The sequence below is a fragment of the Crocodylus porosus genome, unplaced genomic scaffold, assembly GCF_001723895.1.
Source record: "Crocodylus porosus isolate Cpor-Errol unplaced genomic scaffold, CroPor_comp1, whole genome shotgun sequence".
NCBI lineage: Eukaryota > Metazoa > Chordata > Crocodylia > Crocodylidae > Crocodylus > Crocodylus porosus.
In genome coordinates this window covers 19,066,566-19,091,082 of record NW_017728951.1, presented here as the reverse complement: position 1 = coordinate 19,091,082, position 24,517 = coordinate 19,066,566, and the positions used below count along the sequence as shown (strand labels likewise).

Genomic DNA, 24,517 nt, shown 5'->3' with positions numbered 1-24,517 from the left:
CCCACTGCCCTGGCCCTTCTCTCATGGCATGGTCGAGGGCAGTATAGTCCACTACCAGCTACTTCTGCCTTTCAAGCTCTAGAAGCCAGTCTGGAATACTCCCTCTGTATATAATAAAGCAGATTCTCTGGTGTATCCTTCCCCCTAACCACCCCCCGTGGGTTTTTTTTCCACCTTTTTCCTGACAGTAGCAGCATGGTACTATGCTTATTCACAACTGAAGTTGATATCTCTAAAAAGCAAAGTGGCAGAAAGGAGGCTTGAATTACAAGCAGTAATTTCATTGGTGTGATGTCACCTGTGATCACAGCCTTGCATGCTTGCAGCCCCATATAACTCCCTCCATTGCTTCCCTTTTAAATTGTGTGTTTTCTTTGCTTGGAATCTATCTTGGATCGTCTTGGAAGTGGTTTTCTGCTGTGCCTGCTCTGCCCCTTTCCCCCCTTCTTGCTCCTGCACCTAAAATTCATCCAAAGTGGAAGCAGGCCTCAAAAATATTGAGCACTGGGTCATTGCAATCTGGACATAGCTCTGCTAGCTGTTTCAGGTTGTAATGGTCCTTGTCTGCATTAGAAGCAGCTCTGCCTGTTCTCCTAGAGAAGCCATGTAGAAGGAGCAGTTTCAAGCTTGAAGTAATCTGCAGGCCTAAGTATCCCAGTTGGGGAAGTTTAAAATATACACTTAAAAACAAAAAGACTGCTCACTGAACATGGATTCCAGGTATAAATTATATGAGTAAACTTGAGTGACTGTTCCCTAAAGGAAATGTATACACACTTTTTATAAGAATGCTATTTGGTGCTTTCATCACTTCTGCTTCTTGGTATAGTCTTGCTATTCTCCAATACATAGGAGACCTGAAATTTCAGACGTTGGTTTATAACAGTCTAGTGCGCCCCATCATCTATTTCTTTTCAACCACGTTAGTGTAATAGTGTTGGAGATATGGCAGTTACTTTCTTCTGCTCACTTTTTAATTTCCCTGAATAAAACATACTATTACACATATAGAAATAACTTCATATATTGTTTCATTTATTTACACAGATTCCTCTGCATCTTTTATGCACAGCATGTGGGATTAAAAATATTTGTATATTCTACCTCCAGCATCATTCCTCTTCACTGTACTGCCTGCTTTTTGAAATGCAGTGTGTTTGCTTTGGTTTAAATATTTGCTCCCAATTCAATTTTCATTTGCCACTTGAGTTTTCATTCAGAATATATTATGCTTGAATCAATCATTGGTATTGGTGGTGGTATTGAAGGGTTTGTTTGTTTTTTGCTACTGGTGCTCAAAATTTAGTGATCTCTCATGAAAAATAGTGTTGTATTTCAGATATTTTCGGCTTAATCTTGTCCATGCAGCCGCTGCTGCACACACATTTCTGAAAACCTATGGGGGAGGTGGGGAGTATTTTGTGCGTATGAATCCCTTCTGTGAGAGATGCACAAGATTTTTTGTAAGCTAATGATGTTAGGTGGTTAAAGTTGTTTTGTTTTTTTGTTTGCATAGTTTTGTGAGTATCTAGTATAACATAACAGACTGGATCAGAATAGACTTGAGTCTGAAAAGAGATGCTGATCATACATAACTCTCATTGAAGTCTGTACTAGGCCAAAAAAAAAAGGCTCTTTTTCATCTTGTCCCGATAAACTAATTAAGGTAAATAGACAGGGACATGTCAAACAGGCCTGCTGCTTCTGTCAGAGCAAAAGTTTTCCTCATTTATTCTCGCACAAACATAGGGTTATAGGCCCTTGACATTTGGCTGTGTTACTCCTTCAGAATGTGAGAGGCTAATTCCTGAAACTGAACTAAAGTCTAAGCAAAAAACATGTAGTTAAGGTTTTGTGACACACATAGTCTGAGGAGATTAGTATTAGAAGAAAACAAAATACCAATATTTGGAAACTAGGAATCAAATCAAGGTCTTGCTGCCCACACTAGACAACTGGCTGTCCCCAAATAACACAGAAAAAACTGGAGAATAATTGGGATTATTACCAGGGATCCAGGTTTTCCGTTTCCCATAGAAAAATGGGGGAAAATGCTGATTACCTTCTTTTAGTTGGGGAAGAACACAGATTTTTCATTTTAACAGAGAAACATGCAGATTTTGCAGTTTTGCAAAGAGCTCTCTGCAGGGTGGCAGAGGCCCAGCCTGCAAGAGGCTGGGGCGATCGGGAAGAGGGTGGTCAGAGGGCACCATGTACATGCATACGCAAATGGCCTCAAGCTGCTCCTGCCAGAGACGGGGGTTTTCTGGAAAATTTTGAATTGGAAAATTTTCCGGGCAGTTTTGCTATGCCCTAAATAGAGTACGATCTGATTTAGCATGTTTATTTGACTTGTATTCAGTAAACAAAATTAAACAAGTACCCCCCCCCCCATTTAATTTTATGCCCCAATAGCCACAAGTATTTGAACTGAAATATTTGATTAGGGCAAAAACAATAAATACAGCACACTTAATGTGGTTTAAATGTTGTAGTCAAACAAATTCAAAGCTTTATGTGGAAAGAAATTATTTTTATTGGAATACTTGTAAAAATGTAAAGACAATACACAATAGCATGTACTTCCCTTGCATTGTTTGTTTAAATTTAAGGAAAAAAACCAAAGGCACTGCACACTGTTGACACACTCATTTTAGCACACCCAAAGAACTGTGCATGAAATGCCGAGGTTGCCCACTCATCTACTTGAACGGAGTTTAACTCTCTTCCACCGAGGTCATTGTGGCACCCCCAGTTTCACTGTCACTGTCTGTAAAGTCACTTGCACGACGGATTAGTTCCAGTTCAGAATCAGACTGAGGCAAATCTGATTCAGATCTACTTGAATCAGATTCTATTTCGCTAAAGGCAGAGATGTGGGGCGGAAAATTTTCCGCAGAAAAATAAAGCACTGGAAAATTTGCCGCCCCACATCTCTGGCTCCTGCAAGTAAGTCTGGCAGGCAGGAGCGGGGATTGAGATGTTCATAGGGAGGGAAGTGGTTGGCAGGGCTGGGGCTGCTGCCCAGCTGGGTGCTGCGTGGGGCTTGGGACCCGCCGGGGCCAGAACGTGCAGCCACAGGGTCCTGGTGGGGAGTGGGACCAGTCCATGGGCAGCTCATCTGGTGGGTGGGGAGGTGGGGCGCATTTCTGGGGCAGGGGGCAGACAGGACCCAAGCCTCCCAGATCTATGCATGGGCTGGGGTGGTTGTGGTGGCTTGCCCGCTGTGGGCTCAAGCTCCCCACCTGCTGCCTTCCTCAACAGCTCAGCGGGTGGGACCTGGCGTGGCAGGACAGAGCAGGGCTGGGTGGGGACGTTGCTTGCTACTGCAAACCCCACATCACCTTGGTGTGGTGTCCCCTGCCTGCCTCGCAGCAGCAGAGACTGAGACGTGGGGTTGCGCCCCTCGCTGCTGCAGGGCAGGCAGGGGCACACCACCAGGGCAGCGTGGAGCTTGCGGCGGCAAGGAGTTTCCCCACCCAGCCTCTCCCTGTCTTGTCATGCCGAGTCCCGCCGGCTGGGCTGCGGAAGCCCCAGGGAGGGCAAAAGGGAGGGGATCCTGAGCTTGCAGCCCGCCCCCACCCTGTGCACAGATCTGGGGGGCCCACCACCTCCAGGAGTGAGAGCAGCGATGGGGAGCCATCCCCTCACTTCCCAAGTCTTCAGCAGGCAGCCCACAGCTGCACCCCCCACAGGCTCTGCTCCAGCTGTGCTGCCCTTGGGGGGGCAGGGGGGCAGCAGACTCCATGCTCTGCTACACTGCAACAGCAGCCACCACCTCCTGCAGGCAGCAGCTGGGGCTCAGGCGCTGCTGCGGGGGGCAGGGGGCTCTGGACCTGGCTTCCTGTCTTCATAGCCCTGGGGGGAGCAGGGGGCTGTGGGTGGGGGGCGAGGGGCCCTGGCAAGGCGAGGGGTTTGTAGAGGGGGAGTGAAGGGCACCCACAGGGCTAGGGGTTAAGGGGGTCACCGGTCTTGCTGGGGGGCTGTGGCTTGAGAGTGAGGGACCTGGACCTGCAACTTGGTGAGTGAAGGGGGCAGGGGATGCTCTGATTTTCCATGATAAAAAAACTCAAAATCAAATACCAAAATTTATAGGTATTTAGATTTTCTTTTCTTAGTGATTGAGGTACTGAGGGGTTTCAAATTGCTTTAAAATAGTAAACATATCAATATTGTGTTCAATTGATTTTTCTCTCTGTGTGTGTGTGTGTGTATATATGTGTATATATGTGTGTGTGTGTGTGTGTGTGTGTGTGTGTATATATGTGTATATATATATATATAGTGCCGTTTCATTTTAGTTGTGGATTTTGGGGTTTTAACTGGAGAATTTGCAATTTTTTAGCAGGAAAAACCAGCATACATGCTTTTGACTAACATGGGATGAGTGTGGGGGGAGAGGTGTTATGCAGTGGTACTTGGTAGGAGTACCTTTTCCATGCTGTGACGGACTTTTCTAATATATCTAGAATTTTCTGGGACTTTAAGAGCAGTGTAACGTCAATTTCCACCGTATTGCTCTGGTCTTTAATTTATTGAGGTCATTGGTGATGTTCTGAAAGTATACTCATTCCCTGACATGCCTTATGCAAAGGGTGGGAAGAAACTTGGAGCCCTCTATAACACATTTTTCATCCACAGTGTAACTGATGGATTCAGTTATTTGAACTTTTGGATAAAAGAAGTTTTGGAGAATGGAGATTGAAGAGGCCAATTGGAATGTATCGAGTGGAGCGGCTGTGGGTCTCCAGTCCCAGAGCACGGAAGTAAAACTGCCTGCGCCATCCAAAATGTGCTGCAAAGACGACGCTGTTTGTTTGCCTTTAAAGGGGGAATACTGTTTGGCTCAGGATTCCTATCATTTGAGCTGATTGAAGACAGTGCCAGATGCCTTTGCAGAGCAGCCAGTTTTAAAGGAGACTGCCTTGTTGGAGCACAACCCCTTGAACGTTGGCCAATCTGGAAATCTGGTCATTTTCATTCAAGGCTACAGTATCCGTAAAACCCTGGGAGATGTAATCAAACCTGCGCTAAATGAAGTTTGGTACATTGTGGTCATATTCTGAGTAAATAACCTGTCTGAAAAAATACCTTGAATAATAGCATCCACTAAATTGGGTTGAAATCGTAGTAAGATACTTCCCCTTCTTTGTGTACATGAAGTTTGGTGGAGAGAAGGATTTAGTCAGCAGCTTATATCGCCTATTTCCAGGGAAGTTTTATATGATGCACCTCAAATACTTTTGGGCTGGTGAATTCTTTTTTCCTACTGCGCAACCATGAGATTATATATTCTTACTGTTCTTACTGTGGGTTGGGGGTTTTTTTTGGTTTTGTTTTTTACTCTATTCTTTTTAATAGATTGGGATATGGCAGGGACCAATATTTTACTTTATACTAAAGGATATAGCGTTGTGAGTGCAACAACACAGCAAATACAGATGCATTTTTATTACTTCCATTGACCTAACTGAGCAGTGAAGAAAACAGATGTAATGTTATAATTCAAAATTACTTTACTAGCATAAAAGTTGTTTTTCTCCTTTTTAAAACATTTCTGTTTCGTATCTAGTATAGTTAAGTTCTTGATATGTTAGAGGTAAGTAAAATTTCTGTGCATTTTTAACAGTCGTTCTTGAAGTTCTCAAGACAAAAGCAATATTTTATTTTTATATAGAAAATGACATACCTTGTGACTCTCTACAGCTTTAAAGGGAGAATATGCATAGTACATAGGCAGGAATGAGCCCATTCAAATTACCGTGTTTTGAGAGCTGAGTGTGTACTTTTCTCTGCATGCATTTTTATTTTACTTTTTGAGGTTTATCTTATTCTTAAGAGTAACATTTCACTGGAGGGATCTTTCAAACATATGAGCTTTAAACACTTTATTTTTCATTTGCATTTCTATAACTTTATGTAGAGCGAACACAGACACACCCAGTAATTAACAAACAAGGACTTGTCTTCCCTCTTCAGCCCATATTTGCTCACTACTCGATTTTTGCAGTGAAACCTTATGTTGAAATTTTGATCTAATGCAAGAGATTGTGACAGTGTGCAGGTCATATTGTGGCTTCACTGATCCATCAGAAGAAGAATTTAAGCTCTGAGTGGTTAAGCTTTCATACAAGTAAAAAAAAAAAAGCCCTGAAATAAAAGGAAAGCTGTGAAACTTATTTAGACGAATTTCATTCTAATTAGCTCCAAGATGAAAGTTTCTTTTTTATTTTTAAATACTGTAATCCATGAAGAAGGAACATTTCCTACTTCAAATACTAAGGTCTGTATAGCACACCATCTAGTCACAGAGGTAAAGTGTTTTCACGGTCTCTTAATGAATGGTATGATCCAGAATGGGATTGCTAGAAAAATAATTATGGAGTGATCAGAAGATTTCTTTGAAAAACTTGTGCTAGACCCAAGTGGTTTGTGGAAGAAGAGAAAATCAGTTTTACTCCTGGGGTGAGCTAACAAAAGGTCTCGTATTTTTTGCCCCAAAACGTGCATAACCTGACCTCGGCAGTGCATTCAGCCTCTACAAGGTCACTGCCTAGAAAAAGGGTCTGGGAGTAGTTAGAAACACACCACGTTGCTGCACCATTTGCCCGACTGCAGCAGTTTGGATCTGAACTGTAATGAGTCCCTACTCATCTCCTGCTTTAGCGCTACAAGTTGTTTAATATTTCATTCATTTTTGATATCTTTTTATGTGCTTTTACAAACTCATAACATTTTTAGTCGCGGGTTTGTATCTGTACTCAGCTTGTTCTGGTTTCCGAGCACAGAGCTACTATAAAGCATTAATTCCGAGAATACTTTTTCACCCGTTGTATAGCCCTCATACTCAGGGTCTATGATCTGCAGTAATTCTTATTCATTTGGAATATAGTAATTTGTTCCTGTCAGCACAGGGGCTGGTTTGTTGTTTTAAATTGCTGACTTTTGTTTTTGTTGGCACGCTCTCCAACACAAATTGAACGGCTGACAAAAATCTATTTGTATGACAGTTCAATCTAGATAGGTACTCTCTGTTGCCTAACAGTACAATTTGGGGTCCCCAAGATAAAAGCTGACTGAACGCCAAGATTGTAGCAAAGCTTGTTCTTGCAGATAAGAGGTAATCCATATTCCTCAGGTCTGCAAATCAAACAAACAAAGGAGAAATATGTATGCACACCATTCTGTTTGAGATGGTGGTCTAGTAGCTTCTTCATAATAACAATTGGGAACGTCTAACCTCCGATAGCAATGGGAAAGCTGACATAAGAGATGTCTTTCTGAAATGAAAAAGAAATGTGAGATGTCTTACAAAAAATATGGACTGCTTTCTGTCCTACCTCCTTCCTCACATCATTGTAGCTTTACCCAAGTAAATAATTTCACTCTGCTTTCTCACTGCTCTGTCAGCTCCCCTTTTTCTGGGGCAATGCCTATTATGGAACCTAAATGTGTTTATTCAGGTTGCAATACGATAGGAAATTCATCTACTAATTGGGCCTGCTGACTGGCTAGAAGGTATACTTGGACAGCAAATTAGCAAACATTACTTCTCTGAGCATTTTGTAAAATTCTTTGGGATATGACATACTTAAAGGCAAATATATTGATTCATCCCTTTTAGTCCATTTACTTAGCAGTTTTTTTTCCTGATAAACCCTAATCCCTGCTTGTTTCTCTCCTGAGTAGACTTACTGACTTATCTTCTGTGTATATTCATACCCTATAAAATGTAGGTAGTAAATGAAAAACAAAGGCTTCTTTGTATGCCTTCGCCTCCTAAAAGTATGTTAGGGCCTTGTTGCACGGTAATTTTAAGCATCTTCTGCAACCCTTAACCCATAGATTGGCTGCATGTTAATGCCTCTTAAGTGGCTTAAAGCACATGTTATTCAGCTTAAAGTTGTGCCACTCCAGGGCAGGATCATCTCTAATGCACCTAATTTTGCTCCTTTTCCATTGAGGTGTAGCCACTCCAGACAGCTAGTCTGCCCAAGTTGAAGTCCTCCAGTGCCCCACAATGCGGTGGCCTCTCCTGAATCAGGGCGCACTCCGGGGCGCAACAGGGCTGGCCACAGTTCCTCTGCCAGGCTACACCCACTGGGCAAAGCCAGCACCACAGCCCTGAAGCTTGCTCACTCTGCTCAGGCCCAGTGGTCCAGGAACATGCGTGGGGGGGGGGGGAGGGGGACAGGTACAAGGATTGGACTTCCTGCCCCAACTGGACTTGGGAGGCAGCTGTGAATGGCGCAGTCTTCCCTCCTGCTCTGTGCAGCCCCACCCTGGGTGGGCAATGCCAACGCCTGTGCTTCATGCCTGGAGCCACCCAGCTGCAGTTGGAGGTTTGGGGGCTTCAGGTGCCAGCCAGATGCGGGGAGCTAGTGGCCAAGCTCTGCACAGCTTGGTAAAGCATGGGGTCAGTGGGAACTGGCCTCAGACTGATGCACCCCTGAGGATCAAACCCCTTGGACCAGTGAGGTGGTCTTGCCCTAGCTCCTACTCCTACCCCTACTCACCAAGCCTCTAGTGTCAAGTGAAAGCAGGTGAAGGACAGCCAGAGATTTTTTTTCTCCGTACAGTGCAATTGCTCCACTAAGCCAAACAACACAATGCCAATTAACATTTGTTCGGCTTATAGCATATGGTGCGACAAGACCCTTGTGTGATCTTGAGTAGATCAATTGAAGACGTTGTTGTCTTTTAGGTGTTGGCACTTCAATAAAAAGACACATTCAGGACTTTGGTATCCCTCTTACTTTTTATTGAGCTTGCCCCACCTCTGTCATGCAGTGCTCTTCAAATAAAACGTTTCTGGCTTAAATTCTGAAGTTCTGTATGTTTCCAGAAGTGGCTTGACAGTTTTTCCAGCAACCTCCTGCCTTTATAAGGGTTGTCAACTCTCTTTAATTTTGAAATGTATATATATTTTTTATATTCCTTTCTTAAATAAACTAATAAAGTACCTACTTGCTTTCAGCAATCTTACAAGCAGAAGCTCAGGAGTTCCCAATCTTTTCTATTAGTAGCAGATAATATTTATCTGTTGCACGCTGCTTTGTTGCTGTAGAGCAGGGGCAGGCAATTATTTCGGGCGGAGGGCTGCTTACTGAGTTTTGGCAAGCCATCAAGGGCCACATGACAGGCAGCCAGGAGCAGATAAATATTAATTTTCTAATTTTTTTAGGGGTCCCACAGGCCAGATGGAATGGTCTGGTGGGCCGCATCCGGCCTGCAGGCCACATTTTGCCCACCCCTGATCTAGAGGTTACTGAAGTGTATGCATGTGCAAAGCAGTCGGTTGGAGGCGCGTGACAGCTGTTTGACTAAATGGCATTGGTGGTCTTTTTGCAGTTCAAAAGAGCAGAGTAAATATATCTACCATGCACTTTTTTTTTTTTATCTAAGCATTTGCAGTATTTGCCACAAGATAAGTCATTGTGAGGGGAATTGGCCTATATGAATGTGAATTAGAAGTTATGTTTCATTAAATAATCCTGACTCCTTTTTGATTAGATAGTCCTGTGAAGCCCACAGTATGATTGTTTGATTTAAAGCAGTGTTACTGAGAGTTGTTGCAGAAGTTATGTTGCAATGTTCTGGAAAACACTTCATAAATTCATTGATCTTGATTTTTTTGTTGTTGTTATTGTTACCTCCCCCTTTTCTGGGAGTTTCACTTCAGTTTTGTCCAAGTGAGAACTGAGTTTATTAGCTCTTTGAATTTTTGTCTTCATTTTGGAGTCCCAGAGTAATTCTTTTTGTACATGGTGCTTGTTCAATATCTACTTAAAAGAGAGAGAGATTTTTAAAGTAGATATTGAACAAGATCAATCTATCTATCTATCCGGTGCAAGTCCTAACCAACTATTGAGGGTACATGGTTTTTCCTCAGAATTATAATGGATTCACTTGGCAAATAGACCCGCCCCACCAAAAAAACTAGTTTGATGGGATGAGCACCCAACATTTGGTTGTGAAGGCCTAGAAACCAACAAAACATACTCAGACTTTTGAATTTAGTTATCTCTGGTTACTGGGAAATGCGCCATTGCAATTATTGTTCTTCTTTTGAGAACTTCCTTTGCATTGAAGAGCTATGTATTTTGGCCCTCTTTAAAACAGAGTGTATATGGGTGCTAAAAATAGGGTGGAAAATTAAAACACCGGTGTATCCAGTCCGTTATTTTTTTCTGTCTGTCAAAAGTCATTATAGATACCAAAGGTTTTGTACAAATGTAATGGCTCTCTGTTTTGCAGTGTTGGAAGGCCTGGGATTTGTTGAAGAGAATTAAAGTAAAGAGTTTTTTGGATACAGAATTGCAGTTAATTTATAGTAGGGTTTTTTTAATGTCATAATCTCCATGGATGGCACACTGTTTTGAATATATGGGCAGAGAAGAAATACACTGAGGCAGAGTATAAAGGGGGAAGACTTTTTTTAGTGATTCTCAGCTAAGGTGCTGCAGCACCCTGGTGCTTTGCAAGGGTGCAAGAGCTGGATTTTCTGAAGGGTGCCTTGAATCCAAGATGAATGAGAACCACTGCTTCAGTTGGATAAATTATAGGTAGTGAATTAGTTATTGACTTTCATCTGATACAGCATAAAGCAAGAACTGTTAATCACCAGTTTGGGGTGGAGGGGGAGCTAGAAAATGCCAAGTCTGAGCATTGACTAGTATTTTATCAAGTTAGCTATTGATTTAACTCAGCATGAATGTACTGGTTGTGTCCCAGTAGCGAATGCTGGCTGTCTGTCTGGTAGGATGCAGTGAAGGTGGGAATTTACCCCTCCTTCAACATGCTGTGTACCTCAAAACCTAATTGTGACCATTAAACTACTAAAATTATTAAGCAGGAGCATTTTTTCTGTTTTTCAAATAAAGCAGTATGGTTTGTGCACGAGAGAAGCATAGCAACCACTGTTAAAATGATGTTAATGCTATGTCTTAACAAAGTCAGGAAAAGTAGAAATTAGGAATCAATAGCAATGTTAACTAGGTTGTCATTTCCACACCATTTTCCCCTTTTTTATTAATACATGGTTTTACTCTAATTTATGTTCTGTTTCATGCGCTGCAATATATATATATATATAATAAAATATACAGATTGCACATCGTGACAGATATATTGCAACATTAATGTTAGATTACCCTGTTTTTTCCATGTAATTATTTTCCTATTAAGCATGACTTTATTATGTATTCAGTGGTGAAGTTAGAAATTATTTTCCACTGAGTACAGTGGAACATTTTCCTTTTTTATCATGCATTGATTATAAAACAACATTCATAGTTTAATTGAAAATTTCTTTCCAACCCAGCTCTTTAGTAGAAGGAATAAAACATCATTTACATGGCAAAAAAAAAAGGTGGAGGGTACTTAAAAGTTGCCAAAAGGATTGTTTTTATATTTAGTGGCTGGAAGGCCCTGTTTTTAATGGCTTTATTATTTTAAATTAGGTCCTGCCATGGTGGCACAATTTTTACAGATTCAGTTCAGTTGCTCTGGGGGAAATGCTGTAGTATGTCAGCCATAACCAAATATGGAGATCAGTGGGCATTCCCCATGGTTCCCTTGGTAATGTGAGAAGTAATTTAAAGATATGTCTAACATAAAGATATGTTTCCTAGATGACAGAAAAATATTCATTTTATTAATAGAGTTAAGATCCTCGATAAAGTCATGGCAGAGCAAAAAGTAAAGGATCAAGGCCTAGATATCTTATAGAGACATCGACTTTTATAGAATTCACGCACAATTATTTTAAAATGGAAAAAAATCAATAATTATAAATGTCACATATAGCAACCACTTCAGATGCCGTATACATAGACTCCCATTACAATTGCCTGTCTCTTCAATATGAGAATATAGACAGAGGACGATAAGAATACTAAACAACAGATGAAAATGGAAAATATATAATTGTATGGGCGTATACCTATGGGTGTACATTGTATAGATATATCATTATATAACTGGGTGACACAGGCCTATTTCTGCCATAGGATTGTGGGCCTAGGTTCAAGTTACTATAGGCCTCCCTTAACAAGAGAGGCCAGTGGGGACACATCAGCTGATTACTTGGGGAAAAATAAAAAGTGAACAGGAGTGTAAGGTCATAGGTTAATAACAAGAGATACAGAAAGGGATACTGAGCAGATCAGACTGGTTCACTGCCCCTCAAATGAGTCGAGAGAGCCTATGGATGCTGCCCAATAAAACTGCCCAGAGACAGGAGCAGAGGAATATGAGGAAGATGGCTTTACGCTTGCTCAGGTTCCCTGCATCAAGTCCTGCCTGACATAGTCCAAGAGGCCTCCGATATGAATTGCATTAGCTAGGATCATCGTCTGGTGCACCCAGGGCACCTCTGTTGCCAGCACCACCAGCTTGGGTTCTTTTCAGCAGGGACTTGATGAGGAGGTCAGCACATTGGGTGACCATGTCAGGGGACCAGCCTCCAAACCCGGAGGAGGTCCTGGTAGAAATCCAGTGGCTCTTCCAGGTCCTACTTGGGGAGACCTTTCAGGTAGAAGAGCTGCCTGTTGTATCCAAACCCTCAAAGGGAGTGGAGGAAGGCATAGTAAATCAGGCACAATGTTGCCTGCCTACCAGCTCTGTACATGAACCTCTGCAGGAACTGAAGGCTAAAGGTGTGGGCCGGGCTGCGGAAGCAGACCAGGCCTTGCTTGCCCTCCCACAAGAGGAAGCTCAGGACACTTACAGAAACCCTGTGCCATCCCAGCCAGAAGAACCCCAGCATCTGTCCCTGGAGACTGGCCAAGAGCTCCAGGGGCATGGCCAGGGTGCTGAAACTTTGCTAGAGCATGGAAAGGACCAACTGATTGATGACCAGTGCCCTCTCATGAAGGTAGAGATACTGCAGCAGGTCTGCCCATGCCTGCAACCACTCAGACAGCCTGACCTGTAGCTGGTGCCAGTTGTCTAATGTGGAGGGGTCACTGGGGGACAAATAGACCCCCAGACAGAGCAGTGAGCCTGCACTCCATTAGATGTTGGAGCGCAGGTGGGAGTGAGCACGCTTGCCACGCATCACCCATTGTCAGACCCGAGCTCTTGACCTAGTTGACCTAGACAAAGGAAGCCACTGAGTAGGGGGACTAGCAGGCTTCCACTTATGCAGGGTGCCCAGGTCCTGGATGGTGAGGAGCACATTGTTGGTGTATGCTGACAAGACCACCGTTATGGCCAGCTCCTCAAGCACCAGCCCCTTCACCCACTTGTGCAGAAGGCAGAGAAATGGTTAGAGGGCTATGGCATAAAGCTGGCTGACAGCAGCCAATCTTGATGCGCCCCCTGCCTGAACAGTATGGACTCTGGCAGTGTCCAGTTGAGCTTGACCATGCACTCTGCAAAAGCATACAGCACCTGGAAAAAATGCACAAAACAGGGACTGAAGCAGATGCCCTGCCTGTGAGGTGCCTGTGATTCACCCTGTCAAATGCCTTTTTCTTGGTGTCAGGACAGGAGAGCAAATGACAGAACATTGCTGCAAGTAAGCTTGAGGAGGTCTTGCTCCAGATACTGGTTGTCAAAGATGGACTGCCCTGGAGCCATGCGTGTCTGGTCAGGGTGAATCGCATCCTTCTGCATGGACCTCAAGCACAGCGACATAGTTTTTGCTGTGACCTTATAGTCCATACAGAGGAGCAAGACTAGGAATTGGTTTCTCAGGTTGCAGAAGCCCCCCTTCTTGGACAGCAGGGTCAGGATGGCCCTCCTGCATGACAGGGGGAGCTCCCTGACCCTTTTGGACTCAGCCCAGACTGTGGTGAGATCTGAGCTGAGGACATCCCAGAAGGCAGAACTCCATGGTCAGCCCATCGATGCCTGGTACTTTGTTGGGCATCAGGTGGAGGACATGTGAGAGCTAAACCAGGATGAGAGGACCCAGTTGCCTGCACTGACCATGGCAGTCCCTCCTACAGGACCTGGCAGGCATTCATGGGTTGGATTTGGTGAGAGGAGTGCTGCATAAAAGTCCTCACCTTTTGTCCCAGTTCACTGGGATCCATGAAGGGTTCTGTGCTCCACCAAGAGGAAGCAATGTATTTACTTCCTCTCCCCCCCCCAACTTTTCCAGGGCATAGAATAAGTGCGAGCCATGGTCTGTCTCCTGGAGGAGCTGAATGTATAAACTGACAAATGTGCTGTGGACATGGTGGTTGTCCAGAGCTTAGAGCTCTTCCCATCTCTCCCAGCACTCTCCACAGAGGGACAGGTTGTCCAGTTCAGTGGCCAAGCACCTCTCCAGCTCCAGCACTTCCCTTCTGAGCTGTTGTCTTTAGTTGCCTCCCACCATCAGGTGTGCCCACAGGTGTAATGGCAATAGTACTGCCCAGGGCTCACCTTCCCTATGTCCCACCATCTCCAGGCTGAGGGAAAGGCCTGCTGCTGCCCATGCTAGGCCAGCCAGAACTCCCAGAAAGAAGCCACAAAGCTCGCATCCTCCAACAGGATGTTGCTGAAGTGCTCGTAGGTTGGCTCCAGATGCTCGGACTGCAGCGTGACCTAAGCATATACTACTAGATGATGGTTGCTGAAGGGGCTTGGACTTGAGTAGTATTTGGCATGGACATGTAGATTCAGTCCAACTGGGAGTGGCGTGCATGCTGTTCTTCCACCCTGACAAAAGTGAAGGTGGTGGTGTTGTCAGGGGGATGGGCATGCCAGACATCTATCGGGGGGTGGTCAGTGACTGATGACCTCCCTGAGGATGTCGGTCGTGGTCTAGGCTCCACTCTCTGCTAATGCAGTGCTATGCCTCAAGGGTGACATTAAAGTCCGTGCCAAGGACCAGGCACTCGAGGGCTTAGGGTCCTGCAGTAGGCAGCCACCTGCCAATAGAAGCAAGCCATTTCCAGGTCACACACAAGGGCATAGATATTCACCACGTTAAAGATGAGTCCCTGTATTCAAACCTGGAGATGAAGCAGGTAGCCTGGCGCACCACCTCATCAGTTGATTAACCTTAGATGGTCCTTGCTTTTGTCTTCAAATTTCTCCAGAATGGTGTGAGCAAGAGTTTGAGGGCAGATTTACCTGTCAACTTTCTGGGTTTGGTGAGGCAAGATAAAGATAACCTGGTTCTCAAGAGAGAACTGCTTGGAAGAAGTCATGTCCTTTAATGTAGCTCAAACTTAGTTCATTAACTTCTTTCTCAGCACACTGACAAGTTTTTGATTTAAACACACAAGGAAAGTGGAAGACATTCTACCTCAGGCAGATGAGTTGCATGACCTCTTAAATGGGGACTTCTAATATAGTTATTAAGTGAGGCAAAGGAAGACAAATAGTCTGTCTCTCTCTCTCTCTCTCTCTCTCTCTCTCTCTCTCTCTCTCTCTCTCTCCCCTAAGGCTGCTTTTTTCCCCTTTCAGCCTTGCTCAGAAGAGGTCTGTTCCTTTCACCCAAAGTTGTTGGATGAAATGATTTCAGTAAATAATGGAAAACCAATTGACTGAGAATTTAAGTTGTCTTAAGGCAACCGACAAATGTGTATGTATTATATATAAAGCTATGTAAAGGCTTTGGCTGCATGTGCAAAGGCATCTTGTCTCACTAAGTCTTTAGCGAAGTGCAACAGTTTATAGAAGAGTTTCCCAAGGGAAGGAGTGGAAGACATGCTGTATGGAGTACTGAAAACAGAGTGAAATACTGACGTGGTGTAATGCAAGAAAAAAATAGCTTGGCAAAAGAAGCAACTAGCTGGGATTGTCTTATTCGTATCAGTTATTTTGTAAAATTGTAATTTGAAATAGCTTAGTTGTGGACGCACACACGCATACACGTGCTTGCACCCACATACACATGGCTCATGGTGGACAGAACACTGAAGAAAGATGATTGGTTATAAACAACGCTTCTTCAGCAGTTCTTTGCAGTCGAGGATGATTGTCTTCCACGATTGTCTTATCCGTGTGTCCGAAGATGGTTGTTGAGGCCTATCCAAGATTGACAGGCTCTACTGCAGCTCAGACATGTTTACATGTGGGATGGGTCACACTGGATTCTTGATTTGATCCACGACACGCTGTTTCCTCCACTCCCAGTTTTCCATCTCCTGTGGTTGTCATGAGATGTCAAAGTACTGAAATCCCTGCAGCAGACTGTTCCACCATTTGGGGTGCTCCTGGGTTAAGTTGACATTGATGTAGCATTTTTTTTAAGTTGGCCTTGAGGATTTCCCTGAAGTGCTTTCTCTGCCCTCCTCTTGAGCATTCACTGCCCATGGCAGGGGGTCGGACTTAATGATCTACTCAGGTCCCTTCCGACCCTATCAACTATGAAACTATGAGCATTCACCTTGGCTGAGCTGGGAGAATAAAACTTGTTTCAGGAGTCTGGAGTTGGACATCTGGATGACATGGCTGGCCCAGTGAAGTTGATGCTGGATGATCATCCCCTCAGTAGTCATGGTACTTGCTTGCAGGCGGATGCCAATGCTGGTGCATCTGTCTTCCCGCTGGATTCAGAGGATCTTTTGCAAGCAGTATGGATGGTCCTTCTCCAGCAACTTTAGATGTCTCCTGTATGTTGTCCATGCCTCAGCTCTATACAGCAAGGTGGGGATCACGACTGTTTGATAAACCAGAAGCTTGGTTTTGGATCTGATGTCACGATCTTCAACCACCCATTTCCTCAGGCATCCAAAGGCTGCACTTACACCCCTGAGGCGATGTTGGATCTCTTTGTTGATGTCAGCCTTCTGCAAGAGATGGCTTCCAAGGTACAGGAAATACCCACCGTTCTCCAGAGTCTCACTGTGGATCTGGATTACTGGAGCTGGGGACTATTCATTAGGAGTTTGTTGGTACAAGACCTTAGTCTTCTCAATATTAAGCATTAGTCTCATTTTCTTGTATGCCTCAGTCAAGATGTTGATTACCTGAAGGTCCGCTTCCAAGCGAGCGCACACTACAGCGTCACTGGCATACTGGAGCTCAGTGATTCAAATTGGAGTGGTCTTTCTTTTTGGTTCAGACTTGGCTGAGTTTAAACAGCTTACCGCCCACTTGGTAGTTAGCTCCACTCCAGCTAGAAGCTTGTTGGTGGTCAGATGTAGCATTGTGGCAAGGAATATGGAGAAGAGTGTTGGAGTGATGACACAGCCTTGCTTAATTCTTCTGCTTATAAAGAATTGGTGAGTTAGGGGAATAGTGTCTCATGGCCTGGGAAGGTCTAGTATTAGTGCTAGTAATGTTCCTTGATGTATTGAGAAGGGGTAGAAAAAAATGGATGATTTTTGTAATAAAACATTGAAATTTGGGCAGGGGGCTGGACTCGATCTCCCGAGGTCCCTTCCAGCCCTAATGTCTATGAAATCTATGAAACTACTTTGGAAGATATTTGTGTTTTAAAAAAAAAAGAGAAGCCATACCAAGAGAACTAGAGATACTAGAAATAATGGCAGAATAGTTGTTTGTATTTGACTGGGTGAAGGAGAGAGGAAGGGAATTCTATTTTGAAAAAGTGCAAATGAATAAGTCTGGGGGCATAATAACTAGAAACCATTTTCAATGGAAGAAAAAACCCCCAGAAAGCAATTATATTGGAAGGTATTTTGTGGTAATAATAGACAACAGTTTAGATGTGAGTTTGTAGTGTAATAGGTTACCTTGACTAAATTGAGATCAAGATTTGGGAGTGAGTTGTGAAAACTTTAAAAATATCTAACAGGTACAAAAATAGGCAGACGCACGTTATTTAGTATTGTAATTGGGTATATGCATAATCCAAAGCCATTCTGTCTTGACTTTTGTGTTTACATTTGCTAACATAGCATTGCATCACCTTTTGCATTTACTGTCCATTTGGAAGAAAGTTGCAATTAATGACTTTTTGAGCTATCTTTCTGTAAGGGGTACTTTTGGTTCCAGGCCTTTGTTTTCAGAAAGTTTTTTGTGTCCCCCCCCACCGGCCATGCTATTCACATTAGAAAGCAGAGAGAGTACAGCTAAATGTTCGACATTTTTGTGAATACAAATGTCCCTTTGCATTAGAAATCTGTCTCTGTTGCTCGTAATGTGCACACAGAAACAATGAGTTACAATTCTCTCACAGGTCACCTGTTTTCTTTCCTAACTACAGTACACGCAATCTAGTAGGTTGTTTTTACATCAGCCATCTTGGTGACACACATGGTCCACTGGTCATGAGTTTGAGATGGAAGTTGTTTTGTTGGCAGTAGTTGCATTTTTCACCAACAACCTAATACAACGTGAGTATCCTCCTGGGGGTTAAGCCGACCTTCCTCCTTGCCTTCACCCCGTAATGAAACTAAAATTGTCTTTGATGATGATTATTGAAAAGAAGATTTGTAGGCCTATGACTCCTGCCTACAGTGTGCAATATCTCTGCATTAATTTTACCTTAGCACTGATGGTTTGATTTGTTGAGAGGCATTTATGTTTGTAGAATGGCAGGGTACACTTTATAGGCTATAAATTTTGACTTCTGTAGTTTGTCTGCAATCGTCTGGGGGAGGGGATTTGGAGTGGTTCAGGCATTGATTTCCCCCCCCCCCCAGGTAAACAGCTTTCTTGAATTGATTCTTTCATTCACATTGACAGTTTTTAGGGGTGCTTCTCTCAAAGCAATTCATTCTTTGCGTAAAAAATATAATCGTTAAAGTTTTACCTCTCCTTTGAAAACAATTGAAAGTCAGTCTTGTATTGTGTTTTAATTTAGTAATGTCTAATCTGTTCCTTGTCATCTTAGACAACACTGGTGAAAAGTTAGCTCTCTAGAATGAATAGAAAACACTTTTGCACTGATATCCAGAGTAGTTACTTTTCTTAAGTTAGTTAACATACACATGAATAAGTTCAATTCCTTCCCTTAATTGGACTAGATTTGGGGGAGGTTAGGAAGATCTGTTTACTATCCTGAAATTGAGCGCGCTTTCTTATAAGATTAGTCACATGATTTTATTTCAGTTTAATTACCCAGTTTACAAAAAAATCCACACAAAGCATTCTTAAATATATCTGAGCTGAAAACTGTTGTGGCTCAGACAAAGGGAATAGCGGTACTGAAGTAGACTATTTGTCTGAAATGTATATAGCTTTGGGGATTTATAGACTAGCTTGATTAGTAATGGGGAGAAAAACTGTTCCTTAGTTTAGTTACCAAAAAATGCAGTACTTTGTATCAATTATTTGGCCGACTGCTGAAAGTACATTGGAATGAGAGGCACTGGCTAATCTTTGCCCTTACTAACATGAATACTGCAGAATGCAGATGAGTAATTAAAGTATAGAATGTGGAAAATTAGGCTAAAATTGAATGGAAATGAATAAGCATGCATTCTGTTGTACAGATGTTGGAAACAGATTATTTTGGACCCCACTCTCTATCTACATCTTATTTGGTTACTATGTAAAATCAGTCATATGCCATGTAGATTGTTTCTCTTCTCATTGCTTTTTCCTTCTTTATGTTGTGATGTAGCTGTATAGGTAGTAATTTAGCAAGAATATCCTGTCTGCCAGGTGTGGGAACTAGCTGATTGTATTGTAATACCAGATCATTACTTAATTCATATGCAACATAACCTAGCACATGGAAAGCATTATAAATCTATTTACAGTGTGGCTGGTCTGATGATAACATTGTATTAAATTCCCAGGTGAGGCAATTTAAGCAATTGCTTTGCCATGTGTAGGCCATGGAAATTAACTTCTTGTATGCTTTAGTAATAGACTAACTTCACTGTTATTCTCAGATTAGTCATATAGCTGGATTCTTACAGTCTGGTTACATGTACCTTACTTCACATATAAAATCATACAGGGAGGGAGTGGTTCTGCACATCACAGTTCTTAATTTAGTTTAAGTTGAGTTAATTCATTTCAATTCTAATTTAGCTGTGACTACCCACGAACACATTCAGTTCTGTTGGGAAATGTTAAGACTTGGGTCAAGTAGACAGATTGTTTAAAGCCAAATTGCCAGACAGAACTGAGCAAGTGTATCTGTTTGAACTGGGCTTTAAGAAAATCACCCAATCAGTATGCAAAAGTCCTGCTCGTAAACCAAGGGAGATCTGCCTGGAATCAAAAATTCTTCCTTGGCATAAGGTCTCGATATTGTAGTACATTTAAAGCAGCTGCTGAAACTTTCTCTGTCCTTATGTTCTTGTGGACAGTAGCTTAACCTTTTCGCCAATTTGGTTGCTTGTGTACATAGTCCTATGCATGATTTTGAGTGTAAACGTGTATGGGGAGTTACTCGAGAGTGTTAAACACTCTTGTGTGCACAGACCTTGCACATAGACATATACTGCAAAATACAAAAAAAACTTCTGCCGTATTTGACAAACCTTTGCAGAGGAAAACTACACAGAACCTCTTAAACCCATATTGAGCTGCCCAGAAAATGCATTGGATTACAAACTCTGCAAAGCTTCTGTCTTTTCTAGAAACATACATATAAAGTACCAGTAGACAGTGGTAACTGACAACTAAGACTAAAAATGTTGACAATTTCTTGATTTGCCTGGTTAGCTTATGTATAGAAGTCATTAACTATTTATAAAATGCATTATGAATTGGATTCCTTCAAACTGTAGCAGTGTGTGTGACATTTCCAGCTCAAACTATCATGCTTGCATTTGGCTAAAGTACATATTTATATCCAGATAATAGTTATGAAGTAGAATAAATCGTAAAACACATTTATAATTGTCAGATTCAGAAGAGCTGTTTTGTTATCATTAATTTTGATTAGCCACATGTAAAAGTCTTAGCAATATTACTTCAATTATTATTTTTTATTCAAGAAGTGACTGTATTGATATTTTGGACAAATCCTAATAGGACAAATGAATGCTTTAGTTCAAAGGCCTTTCCTTTTATATTATTGATTCATTTGGTGGTGTAACTATGATCAAAAGTGGTATCAAATTATTTATTGATTATGGCAGAGAGTTACACCTAATTGTAGTCAAAGGGTTATTTCTTTCAATGCAACTGCTGATTTTTCAAATCACGACAGAGCGTTGCAATAATAGTAGGCGATCCAAACATAGTTATTAACTATGCTAGAAAAAATGAGAAGGGAATTTATACTGTCTTTTAAAAATTAGAATTATTGCTAATAGTGCATTTTTGTTATAGAATACTTTTTTCAAAGTATTATAGAATATTTTTTTCCACTTAGAGTTCCTTAAAACTTCAGTCATTGTGATGAATAAGTAACCAAGGACCATCTGAATCGCTCCTTTATAATTAGCCAAGTTGCATATGGGGTGGAAAGCTCCGTGAAATGTTGTTTACCATCTCAATATAATAATGGCATATATAGTTAACATTACCAAAATCTGTGAGGCTAAGTTATTATGTGAAGTGTGAAGTACAGTTAAACTGCTGGACCTCAGATGTGGAGATTGGATCTTAACCAAAAAAGATTAGATATTAATCGACCCATATTTGTAATTTCCTTCCTTCTTTGATGTATATCAAATAAAAAATAGGAAAATAATATAATTGAGCAATCTATGCCAATTTGTTGGCTTTTGGGTGAAAAAAGAGAAAAACAAAACCCATCTCCATATGATATTCTTGCACACTGTGGAGTGTTTTAGTCCCCCATAGTGATGAAATGAATAATTTAAACAGGCAGCTCTGATACCACTGCCTGTTTAAAGGTTCTCATTTCCTTTAATGCTGTAGACTACTTTTGCTTGGTTAGTATGAAACTGCTGCGGCTGAGATCTCCAAATGGGGAGAAAGAGATTTGGCACAATTCAGTTCTTGTAGTAGGTCCATGGTATGCTTTATTCTTGCTATGTACAGCTGTAGCGATAGTATATCATCCGGTGCTGAATACTAGCAGTTGCATCACAAATTGGTAAGCATTACACTGATGATGAGCATGAAAGGGCAAGCTTAAATCACAGGGGATAAACAGCAAAGCTATCTTGCAGGTGAGCTGGGTGGTGCCATGGCTTAAACCATTGCTGGTTTCCCCTTCCCAGTGGCAACACTTCCACACCTTTATTTGGTCACAGAAGCAGTGAGTTTCCATGGGCTCAGTATAATTGCTAGTGGATGGTCATCTGCCTCCCAAAGTGAGGCATATTTTTGACACAGTTGACAGACCGATAGGAAAGGGTTTGGGCTAAGCGATCACTACAGGTCAAAATGGGAGTTTAAAGCTGGGCAGGGAGTTCAACTGTAGAAGCGTTTGTACACATGTTTGTGCCGCAGCGCCAGGCGCTCTTAAAAGCATCCAGCGCTGCAGCACGTGCATTTGTATGAACAGGGAAATGCACATCAGCGCTGAGAACCAAAACGCATCAAAGGTGTGTTAGTTCAAAAGTGAAACTGCCATTTTCTGTGCACCGATGCGCATTTTGCCACTTACGCAACGGCGTGTGACACGACACGGTGCGTGTCAGCTCGCGTGCAGAGCGGACTTGATTAATCGAGTCTGCTCCGACGTGCCAGCTCCGGCGTGTCACAGCACGAAAACAAATGTGTGTAAATGCCCCCTGATTCTAGCTGCTCTTGTTTCTTCCTCTCATGAACTTTGACACCAGTCATATTCACATTCATTTCATAAAGAAAATAAGCAACTGTCAAACAAAGGTGAAAATCCTCTTTCTTTCACTAGTAGATACAGAAAAGTTAAGCCGGAACAAAGAAAAGCAATTTTATCAGTCGCTGGGGGGAAAAAAAAAGTTGAAGGCTTTCCTTTAACTTGCTCCACAAAATTCACCACTCCACCTTGGTGCTTCAGAGACCCTGAAACAGGCATCTGATCGGTTGTTTGCAGCTGGTTGTGATGTCCCCCAGAATGCTACGTTTCAGTAAGGTTGAATATTTAATTAACTAGTCTACAATTTGAAAACTGTAGAAATGATAACACATGCTCTCATAACAATCCTTCTTCAGGCTTTCTGATACAGTAACGTCTCTGTTATCCGGTACTTCGCCAACCGGAATACCTCGTTAACCGGAATTTTGGCGCCGTGCCACTTGGCCTCCTGCTGCGCTGCTGAAAGCGGCGGGACGCACATGGCCGTGCTGCACCGTGCCGCTTTGCCTCCGGTCGCGCGGGGAGCGGGAGGGGAAGCTCGCGCCGCCCCCCTCCTACCCTCCACTGCCCCACGTCCAGCCAGAAACGCGGTGCCTTAGGTAACCGGCACTTTTAGCTTACCGCCCCCCCCCCCCCATTCCCTACTTGTGCTGGATAACAGAGATTTTCCTATATTTCTAAGTTCTGCTGTATTTATAGACAAGCAGAGTAAACTCATCTTTCCCCTATATCGTAGTTTCCTTTCTCTTCATTTTCTTTTGGTCCTTTCCCTGTAGGCCTTTACAACCCTGGTAACAAAAGAAAGACTTGCTCATTTTGTCCGTATCGTTTTCAAGCCGTGTTGTCAAATGTACGCTGGTAAAAAGTCATTTATTTTGAGATGAGAAAATCCAGTCCTCCCTCCCTCCCTGTTTAGTGACATCATTACTGGTGTTTCAAGAGTTCCCATTCTAGATGATAATAAAAAAAAAAGATGTCTTCGGACAAGAGCTTTTCTTCCTGTGTTCGTACATTTGCAATGGTTCTGCTACAGTCACTTCAATTTTTTTTTACATTTGCTAGTCATCCAGAGAGCACGTACGTATTAATATCCCTTTGCTTGTCTAGGCGAGGCTTGTTGACAAAACTTCAGAATGTGACTTTTCAAAATCCCACCAAGTGTGTTGAGGTTTCCCCATTAATATTTATAGAAATCTGCAGCTGAAGAACTTTTCAATAACTTTACTTGTAGATTTTATCAAATAGGTATCCATTAGGGGGCTCTCGAGGTTTAAGATGATCAGCCTTGATACCAATGGCTTTGGAGCTTTACTTCCTAACCCTTTTTTCTTTTTGTTTTACAGAAAAGGTCACGGATCGCCTACAGTGACGAGGTGCGGAATGAGCTCCTAGGGGATGATGGGAATTCCTCAGAGAACCAGGTAGGATGCTAATCAAGAAGCCCTAGTGGGTGGCTGGAGGGTGAAGGAGGTCACTGGCACACTGGGCTTCTCAAGCTGCTCCTTAACAGCATTAGCAACAACTCATGTGGAAGTGATACTGTTTAATGCAAAGCTGGGGTCTTAATCAACTTCAAAATGTTTCTTGGAGATCTTACATTTAACCCTTTACCTTGTGATCACTGTCTGCTATCTTAAAAAAAATCTTTTCTTCTCTTTTCTTTATTATTTAGTACTTAAGGAAAAACTTGAAACGCACTGTTTGCCGACAAAGCCAAGGTCTTCACCTCCAACACATGTAAAAGGAATTAAAAAAGTACATAATGCAGCTTTGATAATAATGCAGCATAATTAAATCAACACTGGCAGGCAAAACAAATGAAAGTGAGCTCTCAGATTGAGACGGTACCCCACTCAGTTTCCTTGTGTGCCCTCCTTTCATAACCAGGTTTTTTTCCCCCTGTCCAAAATATACAACTTGGATTGATAAAAGTAGTTCTAACACACACAC

The 24,517-nt window shown here is 42.5% G+C and overlaps 1 protein-coding gene across 5 annotated transcripts in view; it reads left to right on the top strand.

The window, feature by feature from the left end:
• VTI1A (vesicle transport through interaction with t-SNAREs 1A) overlaps positions 1-24,517 on the top strand; it is a 350,990-nt gene that overhangs the window by 46,008 nt on the left and 280,465 nt on the right. For all 5 annotated transcript variants that reach the window (XM_019555772.1, XM_019555773.1, XM_019555775.1 and 2 more), the window contains exon 4: positions 23,911-23,988. In XM_019555772.1, the coding sequence (XP_019411317.1) occupies positions 23,911-23,988 (78 nt within the window). The remainder of the gene's footprint in view (positions 1-23,910; positions 23,989-24,517) is intronic.